The 12,046-nt window shown below is 45.3% G+C and overlaps 1 protein-coding gene across 1 annotated transcript in view; it reads right to left on the bottom strand.

Annotated features, from left to right (window-relative positions):
• Positions 1-7,468, bottom strand: part of SLC34A1 (solute carrier family 34 member 1) — a 20,500-nt gene extending 13,032 nt beyond the window's left edge. The window contains exons 1-8 of the mRNA XM_069077571.1: positions 7,375-7,468; positions 6,794-6,931; positions 6,365-6,520; positions 5,977-6,105; positions 5,551-5,694; positions 3,724-3,835; positions 2,683-2,878; positions 1,892-2,080 (exon numbers count right to left, since the gene is read on the bottom strand). Of these exons, the coding sequence (XP_068933672.1) occupies positions 1,892-2,080; positions 2,683-2,878; positions 3,724-3,835; positions 5,551-5,694; positions 5,977-6,105; positions 6,365-6,520; positions 6,794-6,905 (1,038 nt within the window). The 5' untranslated portion in view covers positions 6,906-6,931; positions 7,375-7,468. The remainder of the gene's footprint in view (positions 1-1,891; positions 2,081-2,682; positions 2,879-3,723; positions 3,836-5,550; positions 5,695-5,976; positions 6,106-6,364; positions 6,521-6,793; positions 6,932-7,374) is intronic.
• Between the last annotated feature and the right edge of the window lie 4,578 nt (positions 7,469-12,046).

Below are 12,046 nucleotides of genomic sequence, written 5' to 3' on the forward strand. Positions count from 1 at the left end.
CTTTCTTTCTTTCTTTCTTTCTTTCTTTCTTTCTTTCTTTCTTTCTCACCCTTCCTTCCTTCCTTTCCTCCTCTTCCTCCTCCTCCTTCTCCTCCTCCTCCTCCTTCTTCTTTCCTGACTCCTAGACCCCATGCCCAGCACCGGGTTCCTCCTACAATACAGCCTAAGTAAAGACTAGGCAATCAATGTATAGGACTAAACCCAACCTGACCCTAACCAGTCAGGGTGGGAATCTGGAACAGGGGCACCTATGTGGGGAGCATGTCTCCAGAAAGGAAAGTCAAATGGTCCTCAACATGGAGAGACCCTCATTTCTGGGTGTTGTGGACTCACCTCCAGGTATCTTCTCCTGGACACTTCCACCTTTGGCTGTGGTGAATATCTTTCTCTTAGTTCTTTTCCCATCTCTTTGACCATTCCTCCTGTCCACCAGGGGTGAATATCCCTATGGTGCTGTCCTGGGCCATCTTTTCTATTTCTATACTCTCTCTTTTGGTGATCTTGTCAGTTCTCATGGGTTCAGTCACCATCTCTATGCATATGAGCATCAAATTTGTATACCCAGCCCTAATTTTTCCCCTTTACTCCAATCCCACATGACCAACTGTTTGTCAGACAGTTTTGCCTGAACATCTTTAGGAATCTGAAACTCAACATGTACAGAAGACAACTCATATTCCTCCCCTATCCCCTCCCCCAATCCATTCCTCCTATAAACTTCACTATTCCTGTTGAGAGAACTATCCTTCCAATCATTCAGGTCCACAACCTTGGAGTCAGCCTTGACTCTTCTCCCTCACGACTCAATTAATTGTCAAGTCTTTTTCATTTTGCCTCCATAATATCTTTTTCATTCATTCACTTCTCTTCACTTACAACAATAATCACTAGCATTTATATAGCCCTTTAATATCTACAAAAAACTTTACAAATGTGACCTCATTTTATCCTCACAACAGCCCTGGAAGGTAAATTCTATTATTATCCCCATTTTACAGGTGAGGAAGCTGAGGGAGACAGAGGTGAGGTGATTTGCCCAAGGGCTACACCCAAGTGGAAGCGTTTGAGGTTGGATTGTAACTCCGTTCTTCCTGACTCTGGCCCTAGCACTGCACCACCTAGCTTGCCTCTGCCCTATTTCAGGACACCTTTCATCTCTATTACATTAGCCTCCTAATAGTCTCCCTGCTTCCAGATTTTCCTCCTTCAAGTCTCTTCTCTGTACAGCTGCCAAATTGTCATTCTTAAAACACGGATCTAGTTAGATCATCCTCTGACTCAAAAATTGTCAGGGCCACCCTATGAAAAATATAGAATCATCATCCAGGCATCGAGAGCCATTGACAGTGTGGCTCCTGATCGCTTTCTAGCATCATTTTATGTTCCACATTGTTCCAGCATGCTACTTACTCTAGTCAAACTAGTCTGCTAAGCTGTTGCTTGAACAAAGTGGTGGATCTCCCATCTCCATACCTTTGCCCAGATGATCCCCTCTGTCTGGAGAGTCCTTCCTCCTCACCTCCACCTCGTAGGACCCCCAGTTTCTTTCAAGGCACAGCTCATGTGCCACAACCTGAACAAGGACTTTCCTATCATCCTCTCCCCAGCTGTCAGGGCTCTCTCCCTCTTGGAATGACTTTGTACTCCTTGGTGCTTACTTATCTGGATATACATTGTATCACATTCAGACTCATGAGTACAGAGATTGCTTCTGGTTTTGTCTTTGTAATCCCAGTACCTAAAGCAGTGCTTAGCACAAGGCAGTGCTTAATGATTATGAGTTAAATTAGCTCAAAGACTCACTGCCTGGAGTCTTAGAGATTCACCTTGAGCTAGGCTTTACCCCTGTTGTCCCCTGACTGGTCTTACCTCCAACAGGTCAGGAATTTACTTCCAAGTGAAAGAAGGGATTGGATTTCTGATTCATGGTGGGGGTGAGGCTGGGGCTAGGACTCATGGGGGGGGCAGGGCTAAGCCTTACCTGGGGAGGGGTTGGGGATTCACACCAAATCCGGATAAGGCTGTGGTTTCGAAGTGTCTCATCTCCTATGGCGATGCTATTGATCACGGATTTATCCAACTGGGGTGGAAAAATCAGGGACACTGAGAGGATGGTATGAGGAAATTTGACCCCAGGTAAGAAGGATCTTGGACAGGTAAGCTTCAGTGGTAGGATTTGAACCCAGGTCATCTGACTCGATTGAGTTGATTTTCTTTCCTCTGTATCATGCTGCCTCTCAACCCTTTCATTTTACAGGTCAGGACACTGAAGCCCAAAGAAGTTACATGAGAGTTGGAGAGTGTTAGAACTGGGATTGAAATCCAGCTTGAATTCAAATCTGGCTCCTTTTCCACCATACCATGTACAGTTAATAATACCATCTTATAGCTCTTTAAGGTTTACAAGGCCCTTGCCTCACAACTTCCATATGAGGTAGGTAGAACAAATATCATTAACTCCACTTTACATATTAGAAAACTGAGGCTCATAGAGTATGTGGCAGTCAGGACTAGAACCCAGGTTTCCTACCTCCAATGACAGTGCTTACCACTATGCTACCCTTCCTCTCTGTTGAAAGCCTTCCACCAATACCCAGCAGAGGGACATATCTTTAGAGGGAAACAACAGAGGGAGAAACCCTCCCCTCTCCCAAGAATGACCCAGGGATCCCCAATCGACACCTGAATAATGAGTCGGGTGAAGGGTTCAGTGATGATCTTAAGCAGGTCTGGAGCATCTTGGCCACCTCGAATTTTGAAGGAAGTGACCACCAGGTGGGTGAGGTGGTGCAGGTACCCCGTAGCTGCCTCCAGGGGCAGCAGGACAAGAACCGACAGCCAATTAAAGCAGTCATGGACTGTGGCCCCTGCAAAGGCCCTAGGATGGGGGAATGAGGGAGGACTTTGAGTCCAGAACCAGAACTGGAAAGTGAGGGAAGAAGATGATCAGGATAAATTTGGGGGACTATGTGGGTCAAGGGTAGGATGGGAGAATTTGGAGAATTAACAAAGAGAGGGGAGTTTGGTAGTCGGCCTTAGACCAGCAAACTTCTGGAATCAAGGTCAGAAGAGGAATTTGGCGACAAGGCTAGATTGGGAGGGAGTTTGGGGAATCCAAATCCCCATTCCCTTGGGTATATTTGGGAGGTTAGGATTAATTTGGACTAAATTGGGGGTTGGGAGAGTTTGTGGATTGAATTAGAATGGGGAAGTTTGAGGGATGATGGGGAATTTGGGGGCTAAAGTTAAGATGAAATGAGTTTGGGAATGAGGATTAAGATAATGGGAATTTGGGGATCTGAGTTATGATGGAAGAGTTTGGATGAGATAAAGGAAATTTATTGGTCAGCATTGAGCTGGGAAATATATATGGTCAAAGCTATTCCAAGAGTGTTTGGGATGAGGATTAGGACAGAGGAAGTTTGGGGCATGGATCAGGGTTAACAAAGAGAAATTGGGAGGGCTAGAATTATGATGTGGTAGTCAGTGGATGGGTAATGACAATGAAGATTGGAGGTCAGTGTTAGGAGGAGCTAGTTGGGGTAAAGTTTAGGGCAGAGGAGTCTGGGAAATGGATAAGAAGGTGGTTTAAAAGAGGGTCAGAATGAAAATAGAGACCAGAATAAGCATCACTATAGTCATTGCAGTCAGAAGAGTCCCACAACCCCACTTGACCACACGGCTACCATTCCACACAGCCAGTCTGTCCCTGTCCCTCCTTACCTTCGGAAGTCACTCCTATCTCCAGCCTGCATCAATGCCACTATGGTGTTGGTGACAGATGTGCCAATGTTGGAACCCATGACAATGGGAATGGCAGACTTGACCTCCAGCACTGTGGACACAAGGGGAGAAAAATCTTAGCTGCCACCCCTGGCACTGCCATTGCCCCCCTCCCCCTCCCCACCCCACCAACTCCTACAAATGATGAAGAATGTCAGACTGCTCCTCTCTGGGGTGCTGGATTTGACCCTTCCCTCTACCCCCAATTTACCCCTTCACAGGGCTCTAAGCTTTTTGGGAAGACTGCATTCCTATCCCCCCCACCAAGAGTTCCCCATTCCTTAGGAACCCGGCATTTTGACCCTTCAACCCCTTAGTCTGTTACACCATCTGCCTGAGCACCAGACCATCAGTCCCACTTCCTAGCTGAAACAAAATGAAATTTTGTCACCAATGTGTTGGGTTGAAATATTCTCATTTTGTTTCGAGGTGATGGGAATCCTGTTTCTACCTGCTTTATACTTCCTTGTTTTTGCCTTGGGCAGTGAGAGGATAAGGTAGAGAGGAGGGGAAATTAGTTAGTGAGGCATTAAGGGAATGTGGGTTGAACTCACCATACCAGAGGAGCTTTTCTGACTGGCTGAAAGTGAGCTAGGGATGTGTTGGTGAACATAATCCACAATGCCCAGGTGGGCAAATTCCTAAATTAGGAAATGGTGGGTCTGAGGCAAACAATACTCTTCTCTGGGGGGAGCTAGAAGCTTCTGGCATGGGGTTCATGAGCAGGAGAGGATCATGAGAAAAGCTAGCCTGGGGGAATCACAACTTGATAAAAATGCTTAGGAAGTTTAAGGGGATCCTTTAATGATCCCCCCTTCTTATTTCTGAAGTTATAGATTAGTTTGTTGAATAGTTTTTCAGTCATGTCTGACTCTTTGTGATCCCATTTGGGGTTTTCTTGGCAGAGATTGAACTGCTTTGCCGTTTCCTTCTCCAGCTCATTTTACAGATGAGGAAACTGAGGCAAATAGGGTTAAGTGACTTGCCAGGGTCACACAATTAGTAATTGTCTGAGACCTGATTTGATATCAGGAAGATGAGTTTTTCTGACTCTAGACCCAGTACTCTATCCACTGTGCCACCAAGCTCCCCTATAGATTAGTTTATTCCTCCACATAAACTTTAGAAAATACCCTCTTTCCCTCTTTTCTTTGCCAAGGTGGGAGGATATTGCTGTGGAACGTTGGATATACAGTCAAACCCAGTTAATATGTTGGTTAGCTTTGCTGAACTGCTTTTTTTCTTTTCCTCTTTTATTCTTTGTTAAAAGGGGTGGCTCTTTGGATAGAGCAGGTAGATGAGGAACATATTGGGAGATTAAGGTCAAATAAAAAGAAAATATTTTAATAAAAAGTTTTGGGTTTTTCTCTTTAAGAAAATACCCTTTTCTGGGAACAAAGAAGGAAGAGAGAGCAGATCCTAGAAGCAGATGTTCAGTGTCAATAGGAGGAGAAAGGGAGGACGGGGAGAAGTCAGGAATCAAGAGCCACAGATCTCTGAGACCAGGGGGCTGAGCAGGTTCAGGGAGCAAGCAGTTCTGGAAGGCTCAGTGCCTTGAATCAAGGTGACTGACCTGAAAACAGAAAAAAGTCAAGGCTCTGGGGAGTGACTCCAAGGAGGAGCTGGGATCCCTGGAAGGTTGCCATATCAGTGAAAGCTGAGGCCACATTCTTCTCTCTGACTCCCTATTCCTTCCCTGCCCTATACCTTGGTGTTCTGGCTCACTCCCTGTTACCCACTGGCCCTACCCCTCCTCCCAAGACTCACAGCCTGAGGAGACCATGCTGACTATGATGGAGGTGGATGTGCTTGAGCTCTGCACAAGGACAGTCACCAGAATCCCCACCACCAGCCCCGCCACAGGATTGGATAGGATGGCGTTGTCCTTGAAGATGTCACCAGCTACCTTCCCTGGAGAGTGGGGGGGAGGGAGAAAGAAGGGGAAAAGTGTTGGGGGTAAGGCCCTAGAGGACAATTTCCAGCATCAGAGACCCGCCTTCTGCTCTAAGTCCCCTCAACCTCCCAAACTTTCCAGAAGATGGCCCAGGGCCCACTGAGGCCCAGTTCATGTCCTGATTCTCTGAGCCAGAAGTCCCGTCTCTATTGGCCCAGTGTCCCTAAGGTCCTGTTCACAGTCCCAAGGGGGTTTCTAGACCTCCCTTCCAACCCTGCCTGCCCTCCCCTTTTACATACCTCCAGCAAGCTGGAAGGCTGAGCTGAGCACATCCAAGGAGCAAACAAAGAGATAGAGGAAGACAAGCATCATGGGGACCTTGACGAGATTGACACAGGCCAAGCGGAGCCTCTGGGATGGCCCTGGTTCTGGGAAGACATGGCTCCAGGGTGAGTCCCTCCCCTTCCCCACCAACATCTCCAGAGGGCCTGGGTCCTTCCACAGGCCCTTTATTTTGGATCTTTTTCTCTGGGGCCCACCCCTCTAGCAGGGGTCTTTCCTATTAACCCCAATGATATAGTCCCCCTCCCTCATTTCTATCCAGAGGGCCAGCCTGGCCATCTATCATCCTAACTGCCTTGCCGAAACAGCCCAGTCCCCACCCCCATCCCCGTCACATCCCTGCACCTGACTTCTGTGTGTCCTCCGGGGCCAACTTGGGGGGCAGTGGGTCAGGCTCATAGCGTTCCAGAGTCTCTCCGCACAGACAGCCACACTCAGGAAGGGCCCCTGGCCCCAGGGCAGGGAAGGCATAGGCTGGGGCTCCAGGAATCCGGTGTAGAACTAGGGAGAAATAGGGCTCAGTGACTCTGCTACCAGTTGGGACCCTAGGCTGTGAGGAAGTGGAATGTAAATGGGGGGACGATGGAAAAGAGCACGCTGCCTCTGGGCATTCTGCTGGAGCAGACCCCTCATGGAGACCCCTGGTTCTCTGAGAGGTGCTCAGAGTAAGGCAAGATCTATGGCCAGGGACCCTCACCATCCCTTCCCCCCACCCCCATAGATAGAGGCCTTATCAGAGCAGGAAGGCTGGGCTCCAGTGTATTCTGTTCTTACCCTGAGGACTGGTTGTATAGGCAAAGGCTGTGCCTCGGATCATACAGTGAGGACTGGCAGCTGGCAGTGGGGATAGGGCAGGGCCTATGTGTCTCTCTCTGTAAGGCATCATCCTGGGTGCAGACACCAGAGAGGTCCCTAGGACCAGATATTCCAGCCTTCATGTTCTCCCTTCCCCAGTGGAGATCCCTCATCTCCCCCACTCCCACACCCTTCTTCTCCTTGGTGTGCTCCCTCTCTCCCCCCCCCCCCCCCATCCCATACACACTTCCTAGGAGCTGCGTGTGGGGCAGGAGGCCTCGGGGCTGGAGCAGTCTGGGGTTGGGGATTGATGGACTCTGGGACTATGGTAGGGATTGAAGTTACGAGGGAGTCCTGGTTGTCTGGGACTGAGATCCAGGAGTCACGGTACTGAAGTGAAGGGGTATTGAGAGGCTGAAAGACTAGGATGTCAGGGCTAGGGGACTATAGAGTGGGAGAAAGGGGCAGAGGTGAGGAGCGGGGCCCACGCCTGAGTCTGGGAACTGGGAGGGGAGAGGTGGTAGGGAGCCCAGGGAGCTACAGCTTCCTCAGCTACTCACCTCCTGTCCAGAGGCTAGCCTTGACTCTTGCTTGGGCTATGAATCTAGAAAGCGGAGTGGGAAAATCCTTGTGGCCAAAGTAAGGGGGGTGGGGGGGGGGGGGGATGAGACCTTTATAGTCTCAGGTCAAGATCAAAGTCCCTCAGGACCCCAGCCGCCTTCTACAATTACCTAATTCACCTCCTCCCCTGAAATTCCTCCTGGTTAATCGCTAATCATCCGGAGGAGTCTTTGCCTATGAGGGTGTCCACCCCTGGGTTGTTTCTGGGCAGTCTTCCCCCTCCCCTCCATGCCCACAACTGCCTAGATAGTAACTCTCCTCAGGCCTATAGTCTTCTGTTACTGGAACGTCAGACAGCAGGACCCTCCTCACCCTGAGAGTTCCCAGTTTCAACATCCTCCAGCTCTTACCTCTTACCCTTCCCACTGAGAGCTTCTGTGGGCTTCCTCCTCTCTTTCCTATCATTCCCCTTTTCTCCAAGGAATTCTCCAAATGAACTGTCTCTTGGCTGTGCGTTTATGCATGTATGTCTTTTGCAGGTGTGAATCTCCATATATGTGTATCTGTGTTTGTGTATGTGTTTTTATGAATCCATTTTTGTCAGTGAACATTTATTAAGCACCTACTATGTGTTACTGTTCTAAGCACATACTGTGTGTATGTGTGTCTAAGAGTCTGCATTTATGAATGTGTCTGTGTAATGGTGACACAGTCTCTACTTGAGACTTATCCACCCAACCTGTAGCTTGGGCCTGGGATGAGAATTGAGAGGCTACAGGACAGATTTTTGGATAGGGTTAATCTGGAGGGATGTGAAATCTGGACTTTTTGGGTTTGTGTCTATGACCCTGGCCAAACCCACTCTTTTCTTCTGATAGCCCAGAGCCTTCTATGGTCTGAGGACCAATTGGGGCAGGTCTGCACAACATACAGCCTGTGGGCCTCCTGAGACCCACTAAAGTGGCCTGTGGATGGTATATTGTATGGCCTATTTTACATCCTCTACATTTTTCACAGGTCACTCAAACTTTTTTTTCTCAGGTTGCAAGAGGAGCATGGGAAGCACTCCATGGGCTGAATGTTTCGCAGGACTGAATTGGGGCATAAACATAGAACCACTTAACCTAGGGACAAAGGATAGTGAAAGAGAGGATTGGGAAAATGGGCAAGCAAAGGACCAGCAATAGGACTAGGGGTAGGTGTCTTACTGAGGTTGAGGTTAGGGATATAGATAATCTGGCTGTTAGCATGATGATTAGGGCTAGAGTAGAATTGTGACCAGGAGAACATGGAGCTCAGAGTGTTGAAGGTGAAAGGAACCTTTGAATACCGAATTTTTTTTTTTATTCTGGAAAACTTTTTATCGTAGGTAGAATGGGATACCACGAGTTAGATGATTCCAATTTTGTTGGCAACATCTAAAGCATCATAGTCTGGAGCAAGACGGACATAGGCCTTCTTCTCTCCATCAGGCCAGATCAGTGTGTTGACCTTGGCCATGTCAATGTCATATAGCTTCTTTACAGCCTGCTTGATCTGATGCTTGTTGACCTTGAAGTCCACAATGAAGACTAGAGTGTTGTCCTCAGTCTTCTTCATAGCAGACTCAGTGGTCAAAGGAAACTTAATGATGGCATAGTGATCAACCTTGTTTCTGTGAGGGGCACTCTTCCGAGGGTATTTGGGTTGTCTTTGAAGTGTCTTGGGTCGCCGGAAGGTGGGGGATGTTCAGATCTTCTTCTTTTTGTGGCTATGGACACCCTTTAGCACTGCCTTCTTGGCCTTCAAGGCCTTGGACTTGGCTTCTGTCTTGGGGGAGGGGGGCGCAACAGCTTCCTTTTTCGCCTTTGGCGCCATCTTGGGGGAGAGGCTGAACACTGAATTTTTTTAAAAATCTCTTTTTTTTAAATTTGTCTTTTGTTTTTATATCATATTTTATTCCAAATATATCCCTCCCCATCATGCAGCAAACTGTTCCTTTTTTTTTTTTTTAAAGCAATTGGGGTTAAGTAACTTGCTCAAGGTTACATGGCCAGTTATTTCTGGGTGTGGTGCTAAGTATCTGAGCTTGAATTCAATCCCAGGTCATCCGGACTCTGGGGCTAATGCTCTTACTCACTGAGCTACCTGGCTGCCCCAAACTGTTCCTTCTAACAAAGATTTTTAAAAGGAAAGAAAAAACAATTCATTGAAATTAAATAACACGTCAATCATATTTGACAGCATGTACAATATTTCATCTCTGTAATTCCTCACTTCAGCAGCAAGGGGAGGGAGGTACATTTTCTTATCTCTTTTCTTTGGCTAAGTTTGGTCATTGTAATTACACAGGTTCAAGTTTGTTGTTTTTTAATAGTTCTTTCCATTTACATTGTGGTAATTGTGTATATTCTTTTTCAGATTCTGCATATTGTGCATCAGTTCATATAAGTTTTCCTATTCTCTGATTTCTTTACATTTTTTTTCAGTTCTTGCAATAAGGTAATATTCTATTATGTTCAAGTACCATAATATGTTCCAACGGTGGGGGAACCTACAGCCTCAAGGTCACATGTGGACCTCTAGGTCCTCAAGTGTGGCCCTTTGATGGAATTCAAACTTCACAGAACAAATCCCCTTAATATAAGGATTTGTTCTGTAAAACTTGGACTCAGTCAAAAGGCTACACCCAAGGACCTAGAAGCCCATGTGTGGCCTTGAGGCCACAGGTTCCCCACCTCTGGGTCATTCCCAGATCAATGGGTATCCATTTTGTTTCTATTTATTTCCTAACATAAAAAGTGCTGCCATAAATACGATCAACATATGAGACTTTTCTTTTTTACTTTGACCTCTTTGTGTGTCTCCACTGGGGCCTCTGAATTAATGGGGATGGATGTTTTAGTAATTTTCTTTCTTTTAAATAAATTTGTAATTGATAGTTTCTATTTCTTACATCACCATAGTTGTCCCAGGTATCTTTCCCTCTCACCTTCCCAGAGAACTATCCCATATGACAAATAGTATATTTTAGAGAGGAAATAGTCAGCAAAGTTGATCAATACATTGAAAAAATCGAAAAGTCCATGAGCAATGTGTAATGTACGTGGGCCTACCAGCTCCATGAAAGTGTGCTTTGGGGGTATCTTCTCATATCTCTTCATTTGAGTCTTATTTGATTTTTATAATTTTGTTACATTTACTTTTGATTTTTTGGTATGTCATTCTTTTCATTTTCATTGTTGTGATTACTGTGTATATTTTTTCTTTTTCATTTTTTTCCAGATTTTTCTTTTTGCTATTTGGAGGGGGGAAGGTAGGGCAATTGGAGTTAAGTGGCTTGCTCAAGGTCACATGGCTAGTTTTGTGTTAAGTGTCTGAGACTAGATTTGAAATCAGGTCCTCCTGACTTCAGGGCCAGTGCTCTATTCACTGCGCCACCTAGTCACCCCTGTACGTTGTTTTCTTGACTCTGCTTACTTTACTCTGCATCAGTTCATACAGATCTTTCCATGCTTCTCACCCACATAATTTCTTAGAGCACAGTTATATTCCATTACATTCATGTACCACATTTTGTTTTGCCATTCCCCAATTGATGGGCATCTACTTTGTTCCAAATCTTAGCAATCACACAAAAAAATGCTGCTATAAATATTTTATTGTATGTAAAGATTTTCTTCTTATTTTCCTTGGTTTCCTAGCTCCTTGTAGTATAAGCCCAGTAATGGAATCTCTGGTTCAAAAGATACGGACATTCTAGCTAATTTCTTTCCATAATTCTGAATTGCTTTTCAGAATGGCTGGACCACTTCACACCTTCACAAATAGTATATCAGTGTAACTTTCTTCCCACAACCCCTCCAACACTAACTATTTCCATTTTGTGTCCTGTTAAAAAAAAACCACTTTTCTAGGTGTAAAGTGAAACCTCAGAGATATTTTGATTTTCTAGTTTCCTATTATTAGCAATTTGGCACAATCTTTCATATGATTACTAATAGTTTGTGAGTCTTTTTTGGAGAACTGTTCATATCCTTTGACTACTTTTGGAATATAAATTCTAATAGCAGCATGTGGGAGCTAGAAAAATACTTAGAACACAAATGTGAACTCCTCATTTTTTTCAATTATTCATTTATTATTAGTTTTCAACATTCACTTCTAGAAGATTTTGAGTTCTAAATTTTCCATCTCCCTGTCCTTCCCCCTCCTCAAGATGGCATGCAATCTGATACATACATGTACAATCATATTAAACAAATTCCCATATTAATCATGTTGTGAAAGGATCAGAACAAAAGGGAAAACCAAAAGAAAGCAAACAAAAAGGGAAAATACTATGCTTCTATCTGCATTCAGACACCATAGTTCTTTCTCTGGATATGGATAGCATTTTCCATCATGAATCTTTTGGATTTGTCTTAGATCATTGCATTGCTGAGAAGAGCTAAGTCTATCAAAGTTGGTCATTGTACAATGTTGCTGTTACTATGTACAATGTTCTCTTGGTTCTTCTCACTTGACTCAACATAAGTTCATGTAAGTCTTTCTAGGTTTTTCTGAAAGCATCTTGCTCATCATTTCTTATAGAACAATAGTATTCCATTACATGCATATACCACAACTTGTTCAGCCATTTTCCAGTTGATGGGCATCCCCTAAATTTCCAATTCTTTACTACCACAAAAA

Source organism: Petaurus breviceps, unplaced genomic scaffold (assembly GCF_028583685.1).
Source record: "Petaurus breviceps papuanus isolate PSGF00001 unplaced genomic scaffold, PetGlider_PUasm1.0 90994, whole genome shotgun sequence".
NCBI classification, from domain to species: Eukaryota; Metazoa; Chordata; class Mammalia; order Diprotodontia; family Petauridae; genus Petaurus; species Petaurus breviceps.